We start from the raw sequence: 25,124 nt of genomic DNA, 5'->3' as shown, positions 1-25,124 counted from the left end.
TTATTCTATACATTAATCTAATCAACCATGTTTTTTTATGCCCAATAAAAGATGAAGTATTTTTTAATTTATTTTTGTCTCGTTGAAATAATAAATTAAGTATTTTTTTATGTTTATGATTTATTATAAATGATTATTTATTTATTTAAAATATTAATGTATTACTTATTTAGTGTAGTGAGTCTTAAGCATGCAGACATCCTAATTCTTTAAAAATTATTGTATCCGTACGTTCCCGTATCTCGTGTTCTGTGTCCATGTGACCTTATTCCTGGTATAAGATACTACTTCATACACCAAATTAATCAATCAAGTTTTTTTCTTATTACCAATAAAAAATAAAATATTTTTTAATTTATTTTTGTGTCATTGAAATAATAAATTAAATATATATTACTGTTGGTCTAAATAAGAGAGAGAAAATGTTAAAATATAATCGAGTGTTTTAAATGTTAAAATATAAAAATGAAAAACATAAAAAAAAAAATAAAAAGCAGCGAATATATATTACTGTTGGTCCCTAGTGTAGAAAACGTAAAGATTTAGTTTGATTGATTTTGTAGAAAAAGTTTGTGATAATTAATTATTGATCAAAATTTAATTGTTGGACATACTGTTTCTATTTTGATTTTTTAATTTTTAATAATTAATTAAACTTGTTGGTCCTTACTGTTTCTCTGTAAATTTACACTTAGCTTTCATATAATGTAAATTGCTATGCTTTTATATATTATATAGATGAGAGGAATCTATATATAAATTTATGCCTAAAATTATTTTATGAGTAATTAATTATTATTATTTATGATATTTTATTTTAGAAATTATCCAATTTAGTAAGTAAAATTTATAAAAAAAAATATGATATGTAATATTTAATTTATTTTAAAAATTTTGCTTAAAATAGACATCAAACGAACCCGCAATGAAGCGCGGATATAATTTAACTTGTAGGTACTAACACCGTACATTTTTTAAAATATTTTTATTTATTTATTTACATATTTATATTTAATTTAATATATCTGCTTTTTGATTATTTTATTTCTAATCTGGTTCGAATCGGATCACTGGTTGGTTCATAGGCAGTAGCATACATTACCGAGCACAGGCCACGGGTAGTAGACAGTGAAACAGAGCAGACAATGAAACAGAGCAGAGGCGTAAAATTGAGATGAATGTATCAATTGCAAGGGCTAACATAGGAGTATTCACCTTTCATTTCTTACCCTGTAAACCCTGTTCATTTGCAAATGCTAACAATGGAGGATTCACCTCACATTTGTTCCCCTACAAACCCATATTTTCTTCACTTTCCAACAGAAAAACAATTGGATCAAGCTTCGTATCATATAAGTTCGAAAACGAAATCAAGCACCATCTCCGCGCACAATCTTGCTTCAACCATGGCTTGTCGTCGTTGGAACGTGCCCATGTAACCGTGGAGGATGATCTCCGAGCTTTCCTGGATGTATATGTCTGCACCCAGTTCTCAATTTATTTAGTTCTTTTGTTCTATTCACGGTTCCCCGTTCATCTTCTACTTTTCAACATGGAAATTATTGGGTTTCTTTATTGGGTTTTACTTTATCCTTCTTCTTTTTCTATAGCTTTTGCTTTGTCTTGTGTTTACACTTCTTTCTTTTAGTTGATTTACATTTTGAATTAAAATTATCTTTTTGACAGATTCTTCCATCTGATTTGCGTGACATTCTTGCGAAAGATCCCAAGAGGGATAAACTCTTAGAGGTCAGTTTTTTAAATTCTGAGTTATGTTTGTTTGGATAGATGATGAGTTGCAATTTTTATTTTTGTTCAAACCGCTACTTTGTCATTACCATCCTGTGCACAATTGTTAACCGCACATTAGATTTTCAGAAATGCAATCATCCTAGTATTGATGTTTGTTTTTATCTACTTAATTGGAATTCTGTTCTTGCTTAGAGTGATAGTTGTGTATGGCTTCATGAAGGTTATATTGGACCTGGGACGTCTGCCGAAGGCACGCTATCTAGGTGAATTTGGCGAGCAGTATTTAAGGAGCACCAAGGTGAAATGCATTCTTTGAATCTTTACGTTTTTCCCCAGTCTGTTGTGGGCATAAATGAAGTACATTTACTTTTCTATCTCTTAAAAGAAACCATTTATCTTCTCTTTCATGTTAATTGATCATTATGATGTACAAAAATGTGAATTACCTATTTGAATTTAAGAACTATCAATAAGAACTGAGATTAAAGAAAGAGATAAAATAATTCTTAAGTGAGTTTCCATTATCAATTCATGGTGTTTGTTTGTTAGGTATCAATCCAAGAACTAGAATATGCTCAAAATTCTGTTGGAGAATTTGGAAAAAATAATAGAGCTGGCATTGAAGGTACCTTGCACCGAATATCTGCAATCCATAGTAGGAAAGGGGTCATAGTGGGTTTGACTTGCCGAGTTGGCAGGGCAGTTAGTGGTCATGTTGACATGGTTCATGATCTGCTTCATTATGGGAAGAGCATCTTGTTTGTTGGAAGGTATTTCGGTGCTTGATTCCGTAGCATGTTTTGTCTATCAAATCTCAAGTTTAAGGTGGAATTCTTTGATGACTGGGCATCCAGTCGCAACATTACAATTTCATTGTTCTTAATAATTATGAAAGCTTTTCCATGCTTTAATCATCATGGACATTAGCTAGTCACCAACTTGTTTAGCTTCCCCTTTTGTTTCAATGCCTAGTTCAAAAACATTATACTGTTTTTCTTCTTGTTTTTGTAAACAAGTTATTATGCACAAAATGTCTAAATTGCAACTCCATAACATATTTACTAAGTTATTCTATGAAATAACATCTTTGTGACTATTGTTAAACTTTTAAAGGCCTGGGGTTGGCAAGACCACTGTTATGCGAGAGATTGCACGAGTCTTGTCAGATGAATTTGACAAAAGAGTGGTATGTTGAATCTCTTTTTCTCTCTCTCGATCTATACATCTATCTATCTATCTATCTATTTATTTATCTATTCACTAATAAATGGAATAGGTGATCGTTGATACAAGCAATGAAATAGGAGGGGATGGAAATATTCCACATGCTGAAGTAGGAGGTGCAAGGCGAATGCAGGTTCCGGAACCATCTATGCAGTACAAGGTCATGATTGAGGCAGTAGAAAATCACATGCCTGAAGTAATCATTGTTGATGAGATAGGCACAGAAGCTGAAGCTCTTGCTTGTCGTTCAATTGCTGAGAAAGGCATTATGCTCATTGGTACTGCTCATGGAGAGCAGCTTCAAAACATAATCAAGAATCCGACTCTTTCTGACCTGGTTTGCTCTCTTTACTCTATGCTTAGTCTTCTTGCAGCTTCTTGATACCAAAAATCAATTTTGTTAAAGCCATTAGATATGTTCAGTGACGGAGCCAAGAATTAAAGTTAAGGGGGGATAAAGAAAATTTCAAGAGTTAAGGGGAGCAAAACTGAAAAGATTTACTATTTTAAAGGGTAAAATAAAAAAAAATTTAATATATTATAGGTTAATTTTTTTAAAAAAACTTTGATTGTGGGGGCGGGGGAGGCTCGAGTAGAAAGAAGAGGTACTTGAACAGAGGGCCGTGGTTGGGTCTAGAGAGAGTGTGAAAATCAATTACACTGAATCATTCGAAAAGGGATGGGCAACTAATTCAATTGCACTGAATCAATGGATATGTTTCACCAGGTTTCATTTTTATGTGACCACTTAGGTCAGGTTTATTTTAAACATTAAATTAGTTGAAAAATTGCACTTAATTCATGTATAAAAGATAAGGTTTTCCTGCTTAGAAGTTCAAACTATCCCCCAGTTGGTAGATATGCACACAATTAGTTGTCTTGATTTGTACATCTCTAGTCATCAGTTATAATATGTTGGAATTGTAAATGCTTATTGGACATTATTAGTTACAATTATTGGATGTTACTTCGGATTACTGCACCAAAGTAATTCAGCAAAGAAAAAAGGAATTTAGGAGATGTCTCATTTAATTCTTAAATTTGAAAACTATAGCTTTACCATGCCATGTGTTTTTTAATTGGTCAAGTGTTGAAGTTTGGAGGTGTTTAAGGGATTACATGCTTTTGTGCAAATTAGAATTCCATGTTAACTTGTGCAGTTTCCTCTTTGGAGATTTATTTTTGTTTCCTCATTATTGTTGTCCATTTATCATTGTTTATCTTTTTCTTTTTTCCTTTCTGGTTGACTCCAGTTTCCATTTGAGAACACCTTTTGTGTGCAATTTAGTGCACACAAGATGTCTATCTCATTTTCTCGTTCACTGTTTTTATTTTTTAGTTTTTTGGCACTGGTTTACATTGCAAGGTGAATTGACAGTTGTAATGATTTGTTTATTCCCTTCTCTATGGACACAATTTCTTTTACTAATTAAGCATGATACTGCAAGGCAGTTTATAAACAATTGTAGTTGATCTTCTAGACTGTAAACTTTTGTTTGATCATCTCATCTAGCATTCTTCTAATTTTATTGTCTTTTGTTAGAATTTAATATCTAAGGATAAAATGAAGGAAAATTTGCAAAAGATGTCCTGAGATTCAGTGTCATGTACAGTTTAGTCTTCTCATGTTTAAGAAGTCAAATCTTTTATTCTTTTAAGTTTATAACATGTTTGGATCCCAAAAATTCTTAGTTGAATGGGGACTATATTCTTTATTCGAAAACTTAGAAGACCATATTTTAAGTCATAAAGGAATAAAAAATTTTGGGGTGAATTAAATGAATGGCCATTTAGTAATTACTATTAGTTTGATTTTACAACACAGCTTATAACAGGTGAATTTTGTAAAAATTTAGGGACATGATGTTAATTTGCCTCACTTTTTTGTTTGGTTCAGTGGGAGGCCAAATAGGTCTAACAGCTAATGCTAAATGAGAGTGGGTAGCACTCCACTTTTCTCAACTCTCCCTATATTGTGACAACTTTCGCTCTAATGGTGGATTGGGGTCCTCGAACCCGAGATCCCTTCTTCACCACACACCTAAAGGGAGTGAAAAGACCAAACAAGTTAGATCAGGCTGGCAAAATAGATGAGATCTAATATTTCATGTCCAGAAATTTGTTTGAATTTACAATATAATGCAATTTCCTTTCTAGAATGCTGGCTAAAATTCATCATCATCACTTTTGTTGTTTCAGATTGGGGGATTACGACCTGTTACCTTAGGAGATGAGAAAGCCCGATCTAGAGGGAGTAAAAAAAGTATTCTTGAAAGAAGAGGTCCTCCAACCTTTTATTTCTTGATTGAGATGAGAGAGAGGCATCATTGGGTTATGCATCGGGTATATTTTCAATTTTCTTTTTCTTTCTTTTTCATTTTTTTTTCCTACAAGTACAAAGTAAGGTCTCTTCATCTGAAATAATCAAGTAGGTTTTTATTGTTAACTTTTATATGGTAATGCTGGTGGTGTGGTCACTGGTGTTGCATTGGATTGCAATGCTATTGAAGTGATCCAATTTAGTAAAATATGCTCCCTATTTACATTGGAATCTGGTAGTTGCGGACTGATTGGTGGATTTTAATATGGTTGTTTATTGTCTTGGGATGACCAACCAGAGAGTTTAATGATTAATTAATCTGTTTCGTTCATGCATTCATGTCTATCATGCCAAGAAAAAAACTGTTTAAAAACTGGCAAACAAATGTTAACCAAGAACCTATTAGAATACAAGAAAATTATTTTTGGTACTCGTTAACACTTTAATCTTGGATTTTGGCATGTGTCATGTGCTGAATGAATTTACAGATCGATAGCTTGATGGTGAATTTGTATTGTAATTGCAGGGTAATTACTGGATTCCACATGTTCATTTAATATTAATTTCAAATCTTTTTTCCCCATCATTTTGCAGACAGATAAGAGTGTGGATATGCTGCTTCGCGGACAGAGCCCATTAGTTGAGGTAATTCTTTTAGTACCTACGCATTCTAAAGACTTGCATAATTGATTACGATGGTACAATCATTAATTTGTTTTTCCAATACTTCCGCATTCAAAAGAAAGTTTAGATACATCTAAAACGATATCTAAGAATTTCATAATGTTTGCCTATCTATAAGTTCTTTAGATGGCAGATATCCTTTATTCATTGCCCTTTTTATGTACTTGGGTTTCATAGACAAGATGGCTGTGCCTGTCATTTAGTTAGGGTTGTAGTGTGAAAGTGCCGAGTAGTATGTAACATGTTAATGCACACACTACTTGTAGCATGTTAATCCTACAAATTATCCAGTTATGAGTATTGTTTGACTTTTGTCTGTTGTAAATTCTGCCTGTCTTTTGCGGAAATGACATATGTGATAAATCTCTTTTTTTGTTATTGAATTATTTTGCCTTTTGAGCTGTATTAGCTTTATCAAGAACTCAGAAACTCGGGTGTTTGCAATTTCAGGTAAGAAAAAGGGATGATCAGTTCAAGGTTGTAATAGAAAGATGGAAGACATATGACGTCGAAAGTGTCATGTAGTATGTTTCTAAAATTTTACAACTATTTTTATATTTGAATACGGATGATGGGGCTTGTAAGGGGAATCCTGGTTATGGTCAGTGGTGTATTGGTTTTATTGTTCATTTAGGCACTTGCACCACCAGTTAGTTATTAGTGTATGTGTATAGATAGATAGAGACAGAGAGATCCAATGCACGACTCTGCTGTCAAATTCATCCGACAAGACTCGTGTGCAATCTCCCGCATAATAGTAGTCTTGACTGACAACTCCAGGTCTTTACAAGTATCATAAAGATGTAATTTTACACAAGATAACTTACAAAATATGCTTTGAAGCTCAAATTCAGACATTATGCACAGCATAACTTGTTTACAAAAGGGTGGCTTTCCTGTACACATGACTAACTTTGCACCTCCAAGGTTTCAACAGAAGGTCCCTAATACCCAGAAACCAGAGGACAAAGACCACCTTCAGGACTGTCCGAGGAGGTAACCATATCAACCACAGCGGCATTATCACACTCCACATCCAGCTTGCTTCCAAAAGAAAGAATCATCACCCTGAGAGCTTGCAGGGGAGATAAAAGTTTATGATTGAATTTGGGAGAAAGCCAGCAAACTTTTCCCAATTTCAAGCACCAAAATCTGTCACATAACAACTTCTTATCATAAATTATAGACACCCACCCCTTATAATCAATTGGTTTTCCTTTTATCTAACTAATACAAATTTGATTAATTATTTTTTATCAAATTTACATTTTTTTCTTTAAAATTATTTTTTTATTTAACTAATACAAATTTGATTAATTATTTACATTTTAGAAATTACTTTTTTCAGTATCAAATTATTCTTTAAAATTAGAAAAAAAAAGTCCATGTTGTCATTTTTGGAAAAAATATATGAATTCATCAAATGCTCGATTTTTTTTTCTATAAATATATTTCAAAATTATAAATTTACTGATACTGAAAATATTTAAATGAAATAAATTTTCTCTATCACAGTTTAATAGCAAAAATCAATAAAATATGACTTAAAAAAGTGAACTATGAAAATGGTGGAAAACATTGAAATAGCTGGCCAATCCACCTAGTTTCACTATGAATAGAAAATGCCTTGAGTTGTAATAATAGACTTTGACAGGTGTTGCTCTAGACGACACATAATATAGCCGTTGTCGTTTAATTCCATTGAATTTTGTGTATGGAAAGAGATGAGGCACAAGCGGCTCATATTTTCTTTATTATTATTATTATTATTATTATTATTGTAACACTCTATAAAATAAAAAGGGAAAAATTAAAAAAAACAATAAAAAAATAAAAAAATAAAAACGAGAAATGGCGTGCATCAGTGGCAGCAGTATACTAGTATCATTCGATGCTCGTTTATCGTCTTCAAGAACCAGAAGATCAGGGATTATGGCGGCACCAGCAATTTCTGTAAAAGCAGAGGCCTTGACTATAGAGAAATCTGGAATCAAGATCGTTAGGAACCTTCCCGAGTCCAAACTCACTGAACTAGGAGTTCGAGCTTGGCCTAAGTAACTCTCCTTCTCTTCAATTTTTACTGCAATTGATTCTATACCCATGTAAATTTCTTGTCTCCATTTGATAAATTTTAGATTTTTAATAACCCAAATGTAATAAATCGACATTACATTTTGTCGAAAACCTTTAGATTTGGGTAAAACCTATGACTATTTTGCTTTGTTTCATTCTTAGATGTGATAAATAAAATTTATACCATTAGTATTTCCTAATAGAGATTTTTTCTTGGACGAGCTTATTTGAATTTTGATTATTTTTGCCCATTTCTAATTGAAATTTAATTTTAGTTTCAAGAGTTTCATTCAATATTTGCTGGAAATTTTTCTGATGCAATTTCACAGAAATCTGGCTAATGGCTTCAATAGAAAAGAGAAATGACAGATAAAACAAATGTAGCTACTAATGATCCATGTTTGCTTCTTTTAAGTAAAAGAGATATTATGATTAGTGATTACCACATAAGACTTCTATCAAGTTTCTGACTGAAATCTTACTCCAATGGCTTTACTGAAATGAAATTAAACTTGCATTTTCTTTTCCCCTATAGCAAAATAAGTAATAGTTGCAACACTAGAAATTTAGTACTAAATTTTTAGCAGTTGTTGGGTTTTATTTACCCTGCTTCTATACTAAGAGTTTAAAGAACTCTTGATTTTGATGGTGCATGCATTTGACATTGTTGTTTGAACTGTTATTGAAAAGAATACTCTTCTTTAAAAATATTGGTTTGAAGTCATTTAAATTAAATTTTACAGCAACTAGTCATAAAGTTTTCAAATCATTTAAGCAATATTCCATCAATACTTTTCCAATATCTAAAATGGTGTTTTTCTGACAAAAAAAAAAAAAAAAAAAACGGCTTCAGCCTTAATGTCAAATTGGCTCAGATATGCTGTTTTTTCTTAGTACATAGCAAGTAAAAGAAGAGCTGCTACTACTTACAGCTATGTTTTTTATGTAATATTCTTTTTGTTTCCCCCTCTCTGATGAAGAAAATGCTCTGCTTCTTCCTCTTATATATTGTTTTTGTTTGAACTATTTGTTCTGCTATTTTCACATTCTTGGAACTTTCTTGTACATTTATCTTGCAATTGTCAATCTATGGTGAATTTGATGTGTTCGATGCTACACCATATATAATGAACAGGTGGGGTTGCCCTCCAAGCAAATTCCCATGGACATATTCGGCCAAAGAGACATGCTATCTTCTGGAGGGTAAAGTTAAGGTACACCCTGATGGATCAGATGAGGCCGTCGAAATTGGTGCTGGTGACTTGGTTGTGTTCCCTAAAGGAATGAGTTGCACTTGGGATGTTTCTGTAGGAGTTGACAAGCACTACAAATTCGAATGAATAAAATATATTTGCTGGTTGTGTACCCTCCATCCCTCTGTCTCTCTCGTATGAATTAGTAAATCTTCATATACTGATACTGAAACCATTTGCTAGCTGTATGAATTTGATATTAATCGGACCTGGCAATTAGCTTACAATTTTCTCTGCAAGCTTTGCTCTCCCCCTGTGTGTGCGCACGCTCAATTGTGCTGCTATTTTTAACTTCATTATGTTCATTGCAAGAAAATGAACACATTTGGATTCAGTTGCCTGAATTCAATTTCTGATTGATGGAATCAGTTTTGGTTTTGTTGCTCTCTTCATACCTGCTCATATAATATTGTAGTATGGAAATTCTTGTGACACCATAATTTGTATGTATGAGCTTGAATTATGGAGGAAATGCCTCTGCACTTTGCTTGATATTATCTTTGTTCCATAACACTTATCACATTTGAAAAAAATAGCTTGTTTCAAAATACTCGTCACATTTGTAGTTTCAGAGTAATAAATTCCTTTTTTCCATGTTTACCTTCTGTATATGACCAAGAATTACTATTTCAATTTAATAATTTTCTTAAAGAATCAATATTAAATTAAGGGTAATATAGTTAATTTACTTAATAATTAATTGTAACTTAGACAATTTTAAAGAGACGCGAAATTTTAAATGTGCTAAGTATTATGGAATAGAGGTAGTACAAGATTTGCTAAAGGATCTTGCCATTTGTGTGAAATTTCAAATGTGACAAGTATTATGAAACAGAGACAGTATAAGATTTGCTAAAAGATTTTGCATATGTTTCTTCCGTGTTAATTTTTTATAAAACATGTTATAAGCAAGCATTTTATCATATAAATTGCTAAGTATTTAAGATTTTTAAATTAAGGGTAATGATACTTCCAGAATTGGAAATGTTAATGCCAGATTTCAATTTGAGACAATTATCCTTCTATCTGTCTCTTTGCTCAACCAAAAATCAGAATACTGAGGTTTAATATATAAATTTGAAAATTTGATTCCAAATTTTGGCCGATTATCCTTGTGCCTTCTGTGCAGAATTTCAGTTATAATTTAATAATAACTATACCTTTCCCACCAGTATAATGTCACTGTGGATATCCACAAAATTTAAATACCTACAAGTTTGAAAGAGCTGTAAAGATAATAATCGAAAGTATGTGATCAAATTTATATATTAATTCGAATATATAGATATACAAGTCATCTTGCACACTAATCCATCACGAGAACCTCAAATCTCAACTATTCCTTATACATCTTCAAACCAATCATTAGGTACATTTTTGAAAGAAAAATCATGCTCATTTGTGGGTATTGAATCATTTGCTACGGATTATTCATATTGAACTTGGCAGGATGATTTGTTTAATTTGGATTGTTATTGGTCAGCTCTATCAATTACCTGTTCTGCCGCTTTCTCTCTCTCTCTCTCTCTCTCTCTCTCTCTCTCTCTCTCTCTCTCATATATTATGGTTTGGTTTAGGCATGGCCAAATCACGGTTCATGGAACCGGAACCGCCGGTTCGAACCGGTTCCGAACCGGAACCGGAACCGGTGCGAACCGAAACCGGGACGAACCGGAACCGGAACCGGAAGATTCCGGTTCGGTTCCGGTTCCAGATATTCTAGAACCAGAACCGGCGGTTCCAGAAAACCGGCCGGAACCGGTTGGAACCGCCGGTTCTCCGGCCGGTTAGAACCGCCGGTTCGAACCGGCGGTTCTAGCCGTTGTAACTGTCAGATTTTGAATTTTTTTTTTTTTTTTTTTTTTTTTGTAAATTTGTTGTAAAATCTCTTAATTACCCCTCCCAACGGCTATAAACGGCTATATAACGGCTAGTTTTAAGGGTATTTTGGGAAAAAAGAATTTTTGGATTTATTATAAATACCTCATTTTATTTACAAATTAATTACAAAAAAATCTCAACTCTCTCTACTTACTTTATCTCTACAATATACTACACTCTCTACTTACTCTCTATACAATATACTACACTCTACTCTATATTATTCATTTATTCTTCTCTATTCTATAATCTCTCTTATTAATTAATTATTGTCTCTATTTTTTTTTATTCAATTTTCCAAATTATATTTTATTATCATATAATGGCAAGTGGAGGAAACTCAAATTCGGGTAAGGGCAAGGGAAAAATTGGAGAATCATCTATTCCTACAAACGACATCTATAATATAATTCCCGAGCAATTTAATTTTGAGGGGTTTCCAAATGAAAGTTTGGATATTCCAACTCAAGAATCCGAATTTAATGAGCAATTTCAAGAAGATGAAGAACAAGAGCAAGAGCAACGAGCAAAAATTTTTACAAGAGCAAGACAAAGTTCCGACATATTCTCCATTCATTTCACAAAAAAATTCAAAGGTGAGAAAATGTACGATGTAATTTGCAATTATTGTGGAAAATCTTATAAATTTAAACAAGCGGGCGGCTATGGATCATTTTGGAAGCATTTGGAGACAAAACATCCAACAAAAATAGGAGTTGATCGGTCTCAACAACAAATTTCCGGGTACGCTTCTAACCTTTCTTTATTTAAATATTCTGATAAAATACAAAAAGAAGAATTAGCAAAAATGATTTCTATGGAACATTTATCTTTTAGTTTTGGTGAAAAAGTAGGTTTTAATAATTATTGTCAAAAAGCTTTAAATCCTTGTGCTAAAAGAGTACCGAGAAATACTGTAAAACGAACTATTATTTCTTTATATAATAAAGGAAAAAAAGAGTTAGAGATGTTCAAAAAAGAAATTTTTTTAAATTTTTTAGGTGTATTTTTCAATTTTTTATGTTCAAAAAAAAATTTTTTTAAACCGGTTTTCAAATTTTAAAATGTTAAAATTATGCGATTCGCCGGAAAACCGATCGGAACCGTCGGTTTTGTAATCGGATCGGAACCGGAACCGGAACCGAACGGTTCCAAACCGGAACCGGAACCGATCCTGTACGGTTCGGTTCCGGTTCCAGAAAATCTGGAACCGGAACCGCCGGTTCCGGAAACGTGGCCAAGCCTAGTTTGGTTGTGTGAATGATGAAAAAAGGAACTTTTTCAAAAAGCAGAGAATCAAAATGTTACTTTTTCTCAATATCAACAAAAACAAAATGTTACCTCTTAGGACTCCTAAAAAAGCTCAACCATCTATTGAATTGCCTCCTAGAACTCCAAATCGACATGATCAATCTCCAAAAAAAACTCAACCCATTAAACTCTTACTATCAACACCACCAAGAGCAAAAGAAAGAAAAGCTCAACCTCAAATATCATTAGGTTGATGGATAGCCTGAATCAGCCCATAACAACAGAAATCTACTCTTCCCTTATCAAAGAATGCATCTTGAGATCAGATTCCAGAGGAGCTCTCCTTTTGCATTCTCGTCTTGTCAACCAGAGCAGCCTCAAAATGACCTTATATTTATTCCATTTGCTGCTCTACATGCATTTATCGTTCGGCCACTTTGATATTGCCCGCAATCTGTTTGATAAAATGCCGCATAGAAAAGACTTCCTCTCTTGGGCTATTATCGTTATTGGTTATTTGGATAACTCTTATTATGAAGAGGCTATCATTTTGTTCATTGAAATGATATCACAGAACAATATTTGTGATATCATATCTGAATTTCCTTCTTGTGTTGTTGTCATAGTTTGCATTTTCAAGGCATGCGTCTATAGTCTGAATATGGGAATAGGGACGCAAATACATGGGTTTTTGCTAAAATTAGGTGTTACTGATGATTATTCTGTTAATGTTTCTTTGATGAACTTCTATGGGAAATTTGGGTGTTTAGAAAGCTCTAACTCTATATTTAATCAGCTTTGCCATCGTAGCACAGTTATTTGGACGGCTAAGATAGTGAACAATTGTAGAGAAGGGTATTTCAATGCGGTAATCAAGGACTTCATGGAAATTGGGAGGAGTGGAGTGAGGAGGAATAGTTTTACTTTTTCTAGTGTATTGAAGGCATGTGCTAGGATGAATGATGATGGACATTGTGGTAAACAAGTTCATGCCATTGCCATCAAACTTGGGGTGGAATCAAATGATTTTGTGCATTGTGGGTTGATTGACATGTACAGCAAATGTGGGATTGTTCGAGATGCAAAAAGAGTATTTGATGTTATTACTGACAAGGCAAAAACTGCACATTGGAATGCCTTGCTTATGGGCTATGTCCGAATGGGTTGTATATTGAGGCGTTTAAGTTTCTATATCAAATGAAAGCAGTTGGGATAGAGGTTAACAAATCACTAGTTGATCGTGTCCGGATAGCCTGTGCTACTGATACACTGGAAAACAGAACTGGTGAAATGCATACTTGAACTTGAGGTTGCTTAATGGTAAGTTTATTCACTCTTTGTGTTGCTGAACTAAAAATATCAGATAAAATAGATGTAGAAGCTTGTACTCAAGTTCGTTAGTTTATTTAGTCCCAGGTTCATTCAGAATCTAATGAAGCTAGACTAGAGAAAGTTCAAAAGATTCTTAGAAAACCTAGTGTTTTGTGGTGCTTGTAGATTCTAATATGAACATCAGCTGCTTCTCTAGACGTTTGTATCTGTGGGGATAGCCATAATTGATTGACTGTACAGATAAGTGTGGCAGCAAGCTGAGTGCACCTTTCAGGTAATCTTTTTCCCGCTTCACCTTTGATTGCCAAGTTTGTTCTCTTTCTCCTGCAAGGTTTGTACTTCGCTTGGTGGGAAGGCCTCATATTTCATGTTCTCTCTCTCTCTCTCTCTCTCTCTCTCTCTCTCTCTCTATATATATATATATATATATATATATATATACCACAAGTATCCTTAGCCCAGTGGGGCTTTTTATACCACAAGTGTCCTTAGCCTAGTGGGGCAAGCCTAATCCTGCTCGCCCACGCCATGTTAGGCGCCATATTAGGTGTATAAGAGCTTCCAACGGAAATTTTATTCATTTATAAGAATCGGACCTTTAATCTCTATTGGTCGTGTTTCCATATTCTTATAATATTCTTCATTTAGCGGAAGTATTCCTTTTGTCCTAAAAATTTTGTTATGTTGACTTTTGCACAGAGTCTAAGAAACACATTAATTATAGTAATTCCGTCATACAAAATATCCATATTTTTTCCAAAATTATCCTCTAAAAGCAAAAAAAAGTTATTTTTAGAATTTAAAACCATCTACGAGGCGTATAAAGGAAAAGTGAATATCTATTGTGTCAGTGGACAAATATTTTGGGACATTTAAAAAAGGACAAATATTTTGAGACATAAGGAGTATATTTTTTTTGAATTTTGATTTTAGTACAGTTTGACGTCATCAATCATTTCTTTGACTTATCATTATTACAAGTTAATAATTTTTATAATAATTATAGAGTTTGGAATGAACCAACTCATAACATAGCTATATATTTTTAAAATAAAATGATTTTTTTTATTTTTTATTTTCATGTAATCATTTGTAAATTGAGAATTGTAAAATTTAATATCTAACTTTTTGGTGTTATATCAATTGATTTTCAGTGTATTGATGAGTTGAGTGAAAGTAGGTGAAATTAAATTGAAGAGTAGTAATTTATTCGATTGGTATTATCTTTATGCTATTTGACATAAGCATTAATCAAAGGTGGGGACTTTTGGGCGGTGATGAAAAGAAGAGGATAAGAAAATGAAAATGAAATTGAAAATGATTTTAATTAGATTGATAATAACATATTATAAAAACTTGATTCTTTTTCTGAATTGACTAGTATAAATATAATATTGACATTCTGACATTCTTTTTCAGCAGGAGGGTTTTACCGTGCATTCTGACATTCTATGCGGCTCTTAACCTGGTTCTGATACCAAATGTCACGGTTCCGTATCACGCACCAAGACCGGAGCGTGTGGTGCTTGCTTGGCACACTCTCAAACAAGCCAGCCAAGGATCTAAGAACAATTCAAGCATCATCGAGGAACACATAGCAAAACCTAGCACAACATCACACATAGGGGCAAATGGTAATTTTTATTTATATATATCAAATATTACATCGAGGCAACCAAGATTACAATAAGGTAACCAATGGCACCTTCCATAGGCGTAGGGGCACCTATAAAGGGCCAGGACAAGGACTCTAACATCCAAGTGACTTAAACCACTCGCAACTCCCCTACATTCTCCCCCACCCAAACGGTCGACACCCTCATCGACTCGTCACCAAGAATCTAGCTCCTGAAGTGCTCTTCTATAGGAAAGGGTGCCTTGATAGTACTCATATATATTGTCTTGAAATTTGTGAAGCTCTTCTTCTTTCTCCTAGGTGTTCTCTAACGGCGGTGGGTTTTTCCATTGCACTAGATACTCTTGATGTCGACTTCCTTTCAACTTGCAAGTCTCTAATACCTTCTCCACTTCTTTGTCAAAGGATGGCTTCTTATGAATGGCATGTCGTTGCGGCTTACTCCTGCTGGCATCATTCACATCTAGATGATAAGGCTTGAGCTGACTGATGTGGAACACAGGGTGGACTCGCATCCAAGCTAGCGTGTCTACTTTGTAAGCTACCTTCCCTACTTTGGCAATGACGGGGATCGGGCCTTCATATTTGCGCATCAATCTCTTATCATGGTTGGGAAACCGGAATTGGTCGGACGTGATCCTAATCAGTACCAAATCTCCGACTTCAAATGTGAGTGGTCGGCGGTCTTGATTTGCCATTTCTTCATGCGTTGTGCTGCCTTCTCTAACTGTGCCCTAGCCGTCTCTGCATTTTGTTCCCATTCTGCAGTGAATTGGTATGCCTTCGGGTTTCGGCCAGTGTACGATCTATCCAGTGTATGAGGTAGCAATGGCTGTTGACCTGTAACAATCTCAAATGAACTTCGATTAGTAGAAGAGATTTTTTGAGCATTGAAACAAAATTGGGCAATATCCAGTAAAGTGGGCCAATTTTTCTGACTAGCGAAACAAAATGGCGAAGATACTCCTTCAGCAGGCTATTGAACCGTTCTGTTTGGCCATCTGTTTGGGGATGAAAGCTGGTGGACAAGTTCAACTGTGAGCTGAGCATCTTGAACAACTCCCTCCAAAATGATCCCGTCAACCTGCTATCCCTGTCACTGACGATACTCTTCGGGACACCCTAATACTTGACCACACATTGAAAAAATGCTCGCGCCATGTCCTCCGCTGAACATGTTTTTGCCATGGGAATGAAAGTGCCATACTTGGAAAATCGATCAATGATGACCAATATGGTGTCGAAGTCTCTGACTTTGGGCAAGCCGCTGATGAAGTCTAGAGAGACGCTTTCCTAGGGTCTATTTGGTACTTGTAGCGGTTCCAAGAGCCCAGCAAGTTTCTATCTTTCTACCTTGTCCTGTTGGCAAGTCAAGCAAGTCTTCGTATATTCCTGTACATCCTCCTCCATTTGTGGCCAGTAATATCCTTGTTGGATGAGTGCCAAGATTCTATGCCACCCTGGGTTACCTGCCCATAAAGTATCATGACACTCATGAAGGAGTAGTCTTCGAAGATTGCCTGCTTTTGGAACATGAATTATGTTCTTCTTCGTTATCAACAAATCATCTTCTATCCATAACTGTCTCATTTTCCCCGCCTTCGCCAAATTCAAGATTGTGACTGCTTGAGGATCTTTGTTCAGCTGTGGTCGGATTTTGTCTTTAAGAGAGGTAGCTACTGGGCACCTAGATAAATGGACAATTCTTTTCAAGGTTACAAGTTTAGCTTTTCTACTCAATGCATCTGCTACACTGTTGGTTGAGCCTGATTTGTACTATAAGGAGAAATCGAATTCAGCTAGTTTCTCTTGCCACCTAACTTGTTTACTAGTTAGCTTAGGCTGAGTAAGAAAATGGCCAGCAGCTGAATTATCTATTTTCACCACAAACTTCGATCTTAAAAGGTAGTGCTTCCATTCCTTTAAACAATCAACTATTGCCAATAGTTCTTTCTCGTGTGCTGCATATCGACTCTCGATGTCAGTCAACTTCCGGCTTCGGAACGCTACTGGATGGCCTTCTTGCATCAACACTCCACCCAAGGCAAAGTCGGAGGCATCCGTTCGCACTTCAAAAGGCTGTAACATATTTGGAAGAGCCAATACGGGTTCTGCTATTATAGCCCCTTTGAGATTCTCAAAAGCTTCTTGAGAGTTCTGCGACGATACCCAAGCCAGACCCTTCTTTAATAACTCCGTCAGAGGCAAAGTCTTGTGTGAATATCCTTATACAAAACGCCTGTAGTAGTTGGTCAATCCCAAGAAGGATCGTAGTTCTGTCACGCAAGACGGGATCCTCCACTCTTTAATGGCTTGGATTTTTACTTCGTCCATTCTGACACGGCCCTGTTCAATGACATGTCTTAAGAATTTGATGCGTTGCTGGCCAAAGGCACACTTTTCTCTTTTCAGAAACAGTTTGTTCTCTCGAAGCTTGTTAAAGACCAGATGCAAATGAGCTTTGTGTTCTTCTAGACTGTTGCTGTGCACTACGATGTCATCTAAGTACACCACCACAAATTTGTCCAAATACTCATAGAATACCTGGCTCATCAGAGTACAAAAAGTAGCAGGTGCATTAGTTAAACCAAAAGGCATGATAAGAAATTCGAATGCTCCATACTGAGTCACACATGTTGTTTTAGATTCATCCCCTTCTGCTATACGGACTTAGTGATAGCCTAATCGAAGATCTAGCTTGGTGAAGTACCGAGCTTGTCCCAACTGATCGAACAGATCTGCTATCAGTGGAATAGGATATTTATTCCTCAATGTGACATTATTCAGAGCTCAGTAATCGATGCAAAGTCTCAGGCTACTGTCTTGCTTCTTCTGGAATAGTACTGGGGCCCCGAAAGGGGCCTTAGAGGGTCTGATAAATCTTGCCTCTAAGAGCTCATCTAGTTGTCTCCTCAACTCTGCTAATTCTGGTGGAGCGATTCTATAGGGGCCCGAGCAGGAGGTTTGGCCCAGGTAGCAGCTCAATCTAGTGATCCACATCTCGACGGGGAGGTAAGGTTTTAGGCAACTGCTCCGGCATAATATCCTTGTAATCCAACATCACTCATTGATGAACTTGGGGTGGCCAGTGGGCTCTGTCTCTTCTTTATGGATTGGAATTACTACACATGTTTTTTTATCCCCCTTTATCCCTTTCTTGAACTGGAGGGCCGATAATAGCTTCTTTTCATTAATTGGACTAACAATTGCTAGCACCACACATGGTTGTTCCTCCATCAGAAGAAGGAAATTCGCAGCAGGGATCGGCATGCCTTTCGCCACATTCAAGAAATCCAATCCCAAAATAATATCAAAGTCGTCCATCGGAGCCACTGTGAAATTTATTTTCCATTCCCAAGACCCACTCGGCATGGGACATCAGCAGCAACTCCCACTGTCTTCACTGCCTCGGAATTCACTGCCTTCAACTTCCCCGAGTCCTTCTTCACTTGTAGTTTGAATTTCAATACCATTGGACAATTCAAAAAGCTATCTATTGCTCCCGTGTCCACCATCACCTTTGCTGACTTTCCATTCAGAAATCTCAATGCTCCAACCACAGGGGGATTAACACTGCCTGAGTCTGAAGCCTGTCTTTCATGCTCCTTTTCTTCCTGTAACTTGAGGGCATTCATGGCCTTGTCTCTTACCGTGCATTCCGGCATTCTACGCGGCCCTTTACAAAAGAAACATTTGATGGTTCTAGCCACTCACTAGATTGAGCTGCTACCTGGGCCAAACCTCCTGCTCGGGCCCCTATAGAATCGCTCCACCAGAATTAGCAGAGTTGAGGAGACAACTAGATGAGCTCTTAGAGGCAGGATTTATCAGACCCTCTAAGGGCCCTTTCGGGGCCCCAGTACTATTCCAGAAGAAGCAAGACAGTAGCCTGAGACTTTGCATCGATTATCGAGCTCTGAATAATGTCACATTGAGGAATAAATATCCTATTCCACTGATAGCAGATCTGTTCGATCAGTTGGGACAAGCTCGGTACTTAACCAAGCTAGATCTTCGATCAGGCTATCACTAAGTCCGTATAGCAGAAGGGGATGAATCTAAAACAACATGTGTGACTCAGTATGGAGCATTCGAATTTCTTATCATGCCTTTTGGTTTAACTAATGCACCTGCTACTTTTTGTACTCTGATGAACCAGGTATTCTATGAGTATTTGGACAAATTTGTGGTGGTGTACTTAGATGACATCGTAGTGTACAGCAACAGTCTAGAAGAACACAAAGCCCATTTGCAGCTGGTCTTTAACAAGCTTCGAGAGAACAAACTGTTTCTGAAAAGGGAAAAGTGTGCCTTTGGCCAGTAACGCATCAAATTCTTAAGACATGTCATTGAACAGGGCCGTGTCAGAATGGACGAAGTAAAAATCCAGGCCATTAAAGAGTGGAGGATCCTGTCTTGCGTGACAGAACTACGATCTTTCTTGGGATTGACCAACTACTACAGGCGTTTTGTATAAGGATATTCACACAAGACTTGGCCTCTGATGGAGTTATTAAAGAAGGGTCTGGCTTGGGTATCGTCGCAGAACTCTCAAGAAGCTTTTGAGAATCTCAAAGGGGCTATAATAGCAGAACCCGTATTGGCTCTTCCAAATATGTTACAGCCTTTTGAAGTGCGAACGGATGCCTCCGACTTTGCCTTGGGTGGAGTGTTGATGCAAGAAGGCCATCCAGTAGCGTTCCGAAGCCGGAAGTTGACTGACATCGAGAGGCGATATGCAGCACACGAGAAAGAATTATTGGCAATAGTTGATTGTTTAAAGGAATGGAAGCACTACTTTTTAAGATCGAAGTTTGTGGTGAAAACAGATAATTCAGCTGCTGGCCATTTTCTTACTCAGCCTAAGCTAACTAGTAAACAAGTTAGGTGGCAAGAGAAACTAGCTGAATTCGATTTCTCCTTAGAGTACAAATCAGGCTCAACCAACAGTGTAGCAGATGCATTGAGTAGAAAAGCCAAACTTGTAACCTTGAAAAGAACTGCCCATTTATCTAGGTGCCTAGTAGCTACCTCTCTTAAAGACAAAATCCGACCACAGCTGAACAAAGATCCTCAAGCAGTCACAATCTTGAATTTGGCGAAGGCGGGGAAAACGAGACAGTTATGGATAGAAGATGATTTGTTGATAACGAAGAAGAACAGAATTCATGTTCCAAAAGCAGGCAATCTTCGGAGACTACTCCTTCATGAGTGTCATGATACTTTATGGGCAGGTCACCCAGGGTGGCATAGAACCTTGGCACTCATCCAACAAGGATATTACTGGCCACAAATGGAGGAGGATGTACAGGAATATACGAAGACTTGCTTGACTTGCCAACAGGACAAGGTAGAAAGATAGAAACTTGCTGGGCTCTTGGAACCGCTACAAGTACCAAATAGACCCTGGGAAAGCGTCTTTCTAGACTTCATCAGCGGCTTGCCCAAAGTCGGAGACTTCGACACCATATTGGTTATCATTGATCGATTTTCCAAGTATGGCACTTTCATTCCCATGGCAAAAACATGTTCAGCGGAGGACATGACGCAAGCATTTTTTCAATGTGTGGTCAAGTATTAGGGTGTCCCGAAGAGTATCGTCAGTGACAGGGATAGCAGGTTCACGAGATCATTTTGGGGGGAGTTGTTCAAGATGCTCAGCTCACAGTTGAACTTGTCCACCAGCTTTCATCCCCAAACGAATGGCCAAACAGAACGGTTCAATAGCCTGATGGAGGAGTATCTTCGCCATTTTGTTTCGCTAGTCAGAAAAATTGGCCCACTTTACTGGATATTGCCCAATTTTGCTTCAATGCTCAAAAGATCTCTTCTACTAATCGAAGTTCATTTGAGATTGTTACAGGTCAACAGCTATTGCTACCTCATACACTAGATAGATCGTACACTGGCTCAAAAGATCTCTTCTACTAATCGAAGTTCATTTGAGATTGTTACAGGTCAACAGCCATTGCTACCTCATACACTAGATAGATCGTACACTGGCCGAAACCCGAAGGCATACCAATTCACTGCAGAACGGGAACAAAATGCGGAGACGGCTAGGGCACAGTTAGAGAAGGCAGCACAACGCATGAAGAAATGGCAAATCAAGACCGCCGACCACTCACATTTGAAGTCGGAGATTTGGTACTGATTAGGATTACGTCCGACCAATTCTGGTTTCCCAACCATAATAAGAGATTGATGCGCAAATATGAAGGTCCGGTCCCCGTCATCGCCAAAGTAGGGAAGGTAGCTTACAAAGTAGACACGCTAGCTTGGATGCGAGTCCACCCTGTGTTCCACGTCAGTGAAACACCCTTAATTTTTATTTTCGAAACTTTTGAATTATTATTAAATCAAAAATCTGAATTTTCGATTGTCCGGACTGTAAATACTGTTTAATTCTAATATGAGCCCAAGTTTACGGAGTTGGGCTCAAGTCCAAAACATATTATTAAATATTTGCCGAGTGGAGAATCTTTAGAAAATTTTAAGAGTAAATATGGAGCACTAATTATTAAATTATTAAAAATGTATATGTATATGTGTGTGATTACTATATAAATTAATTATTCTAAAAATCTAATATTATTATTATTATTATGACTATTTAGTAAATTGAGGAATTATTCTAGAACCTAACTAAAGAGTCAAAATAAATCAAATCGGATTAGAAAATCTGCAATCGAGCCAAAAATCGAATCAGACCAAACCGGTTCGAATCGAACCGGAATGATATAGAAACCAACCCACTTTCTTTCTTTCTTTTCCTCTCCTTTCTTCTTCTTCCTCCAGCGTCGATCTCACCCTCGCCCTTCATCGCCTCTCGTTTTTCCGACAACCAGAGACTTGCGTCGCGCCTCCTCGCCGCCGACTCCTCGCCGCAGTAGCCGCCTTCCTTCCCTTCTCTCCGTTCCCGTTTCTGGTGAGCGCAAGAGTCACAGCGAAGCTGGGACCTCAACGCGATCGAGACAGTCGCGTCTCCGTCCTTCCCTCCGAGCAACTCCGACGGTGATCTCCGATGAGGTAAGTTGATTGTCCTCCCATTTCACTCCTTTAGAAATCATTCGTATAGATTAGGCGACTTATCGCAGGAACTGATCAAAATGGGACTTAGGGATTTAAGAATAAAAATTGGGATTTTGTTAGATATTGACAACTTGTTAATAACAGAAAGAAATAATTCGATTCAAAAATTATTCATAATGTACATAATTGAAAGATATTTTTCTGTGTGATAGACTGTGGATGTATAAACAGGGGAATGAAAAAAAAACAGACGGAACACAATCTCAAATCAAGCAAAGCATACAGTACAACATAGAACATTGGTTTCTTATTATGGTCAAAAAGCAGTTAAAATAGCATCTGAGGTAGCAATTTGAACTGAAAACATTGTCTTAAGCAGAAGTTCAGAGAGTACCTAAATGACAAAGCATTGCCCTCAATTAGAACCTGATCAAGTAGTACTTAATCTCATAGCCAAGTGCAACTTGCCCAAAAAAAAAAAAAAAAAAAGGTCAACAAATAAACCAAAATACTCAACGTATTCTAGCAACATACGCAGCAGAGGCTGCAACCAAAACTGTTGCTGCTGAAGATACCAAAGCCCATAAGCCTTTCTTCTTATTTGCATCTGCCACAGAATTCTGGAGGAACTTCACTTGTTGCTTCATCTCCTCTATTGCTGTTTCCTTGTTTCTAAATGAATTTTTAATTACTTCTAGTTCTATTGCATATGGCTCAATTTCATCCTCAATTTTCTTTTCAGTGAAGGACACTTCTCCCTTTCCATTATTATATTGACGTATATGTTTGATTAACGTATACAACGTTAGAAAGGTCTAATTAGTTAGTTAGCAAAGTAATTAAATCTGGTTAGTATTCAAAACGAGTTATATGGATGAATTTTATAATAATTAGGATGTTTTAGTTTCTATGAAGTTAATACTAATAAGGGTTAATATTATTAAGTAATATGTAATTGAATGTTAATTAAGGATTATTAGTGTAATTTGTTTTATATATGATATCGTTAATTGGATGATATGAGTTGCGTAGAATATATTATGTAAATTTGGGTAAAGTATGACCTGTTGTTCTTATAAGCAGCAGCTAAGATGAAGCTAGTGCCATTGTATATAAGTTAATATGTTAATGAATAGTTTGATTGTAGACCTTGCCATAATTAGAAATTATATTTCTATGCCAAGACAAAGGAAATTTAATAAGCCTATGTTTAGGAGTGAATCAAGTTACTTAATAGATATATATGCTTTGAATATTTTTTTTTTTTTTTATTTAGGTTAGCATTGAATTTTAGTGGATAGCTTAGAATTTGACTTATCGATGCAAGTTCTATTTATAAGGTGTACATTTATTTGATAATTAGTTAGGGGACAATTAATAGTATCATTGGAACATGTTGGAGGTTATTAAAATTTGTAGATTTATTTAGTGGACGTTGACATACTTGTACTGAAAGGAGGATGGGACTTAAATTGTTGATTGCCCGACGGATGGGCTGTGTGTATTGATTGATATATGTATAATATTGTGATATTTGAGCAGGTCGATAGTCCAATTTTTAGGGGAGGTGCTGCCGAAATTTCGATAGAACTCAGACTAAATTTTAATTAACAACATAAATAATAAGTCTATTTAGATTAGTTCTATAATTTGGTACATAATAAATATAGTGCTTTGATTATTTATTACTTTATTATTCATTTAATTATTTACATATTTATTTATTTATTTTCATTATTATTGTTAATATTGTTGTTTATTTTATTATTGTTGTTTATTGCTAATAGTATTTATTTAATTATTCAATTGCATTTGAGAAATGGATGTCTAATGGTGCATTGCATTACGATGTTCAATTGATCAATATGTCTGCATCTAATTGAAATGTTTGATTACTTGTGCTATGAATATACTATGCCTTGTTTGTGTGGAATTGGGATGAAGTGGACCACCATGGGTTTGTGAGGACGGTCTGTGATATGGATCCTGATTATGATATGATATTTGACCGTCGGCCGGGAAAATGGGAGATCGGCGCCCCCGTGTGCACCTGATGATATGGGTTATATAGAACCACAGGATGACCTCTTGTTGTTGCGCACCTGATAATCTAGATTTGATTGTAGCCCGCAGGGTGGCCTCCTGTTGTGAGCACTTGATGATCTAGATTGGATGGAGACCACCGGGTTGCCTCCTATTGATATGGAAAAGAAGAGAGAGAATGGAAAAACAATGAGAGGACTGGTCAGTGAGGATTAGACCAGTTGGCCGTATGGGGGATCGGCTCCCTGGTGCACATGCATGAGAGGGCGAGCCATGTGTGAGGACGGCTCGTTGGGGTTTCAGGTGGTGCCACTGACTAATTTCCACGTGATGTGATTATATGAAGATGTTAATAATTGTGAGTGCTGGTGATATGCCATTTGTGTGACTGGCTGTGTGAGCATATAACTAGTCGAATGACTAGATTGATATATTTATATATTTGTGTGAATGCGTGTGTTGTGCAATAATTATTATTCATTAATAAACTCACATCTCTTGTTTAAATCTTCCAGGAAGTAGCATTGTCTAAATCCCAGCTATAACTCTGCTCCTTCACTGTTAAAAAGAAATTCTTTAATTTTAATGTTGATCTATTAAGTAGATAAATGTCTGAAGACTTATCTGTATACATCTGTTAGTG

General features: G+C 36.1%; 3 protein-coding genes across 4 annotated transcripts; all 3 read left to right on the top strand.

Annotated features, from left to right (window-relative positions):
* The first annotated feature begins 1,062 nt into the window (after positions 1-1,062).
* Positions 1,063-6,829, top strand: LOC105634398 (P-loop containing nucleoside triphosphate hydrolases superfamily protein). 2 transcript variants are annotated; one of them, XM_012217249.4, is made up of 9 exons: positions 1,063-1,471; positions 1,687-1,749; positions 1,973-2,050; positions 2,302-2,522; positions 2,866-2,938; positions 3,029-3,313; positions 5,176-5,319; positions 5,891-5,941; positions 6,431-6,829. In XM_012217249.4, exons 1-9 carry the CDS (start codon positions 1,175-1,177, stop codon positions 6,503-6,505), a joined length of 1,287 nt encoding a protein of 428 aa, XP_012072639.1. In that variant the 5' UTR covers positions 1,063-1,174; the 3' UTR covers positions 6,506-6,829. The 2 variants fall into 2 exon arrangements, with proteins under 2 accessions (XP_012072639.1, XP_012072640.1); XM_012217250.4 differs by lacking the exon at positions 5,176-5,319.
* A 964-nt stretch (positions 6,830-7,793) lies between these two features.
* On the top strand, positions 7,794-9,684 carry LOC105634399 (RmlC-like cupins superfamily protein). The gene is made up of 2 exons (XM_012217251.4): positions 7,794-8,034; positions 9,189-9,684. Exons 1-2 carry the CDS (start codon positions 7,832-7,834, stop codon positions 9,391-9,393), a joined length of 408 nt encoding a protein of 135 aa, XP_012072641.1. The 5' UTR covers positions 7,794-7,831; the 3' UTR covers positions 9,394-9,684.
* A 3,220-nt stretch (positions 9,685-12,904) lies between these two features.
* LOC105634425 (pentatricopeptide repeat-containing protein At1g31790) lies at positions 12,905-13,639 on the top strand. The gene has a single exon (XM_089715968.1). It carries the CDS (start codon positions 12,905-12,907, stop codon positions 13,637-13,639), a length of 735 nt encoding a protein of 244 aa, XP_089572094.1.
* Positions 13,640-25,124: the final 11,485 nt, after the last annotated feature.

Source organism: Jatropha curcas, chromosome 11 (genome assembly GCF_041381405.1).
Source record: "Jatropha curcas cultivar XTBG-Jc1 chromosome 11, XTBG_Jcur_1.0, whole genome shotgun sequence".
NCBI classification, from domain to species: Eukaryota; Viridiplantae; Streptophyta; class Magnoliopsida; order Malpighiales; family Euphorbiaceae; genus Jatropha; species Jatropha curcas.
This window is presented reverse-complemented; position numbering and strand designations above follow the sequence as displayed.

Bases quoted from the DNA above. Each gene is read 5' to 3' on its own strand.
- LOC105634398 (XM_012217249.4), top strand. From the start codon at position 1,175: ATGAATGTATCAATTGCAAGGGCTAACATAGGAGTATTCACCTTTCAT. The intron at 3,314-5,175 runs GTTTGCTCTCTT...TTGTTGTTTCAG, and splicing joins ATCCGACTCTTTCTGACCTG to ATTGGGGGATTACGACCTGT. The intron at 5,942-6,430 runs GTAATTCTTTTA...TTGCAATTTCAG, and splicing joins GACAGAGCCCATTAGTTGAG to GTAAGAAAAAGGGATGATCA.
- LOC105634399 (XM_012217251.4), top strand. From the start codon at position 7,832: ATGGCGTGCATCAGTGGCAGCAGTATACTAGTATCATTCGATGCTCGT. The intron at 8,035-9,188 runs GTAACTCTCCTT...TATAATGAACAG, and splicing joins GGAGTTCGAGCTTGGCCTAA to GTGGGGTTGCCCTCCAAGCA.
- LOC105634425 (XM_089715968.1), top strand. From the start codon at position 12,905: ATGCCGCATAGAAAAGACTTCCTCTCTTGGGCTATTATCGTTATTGGT.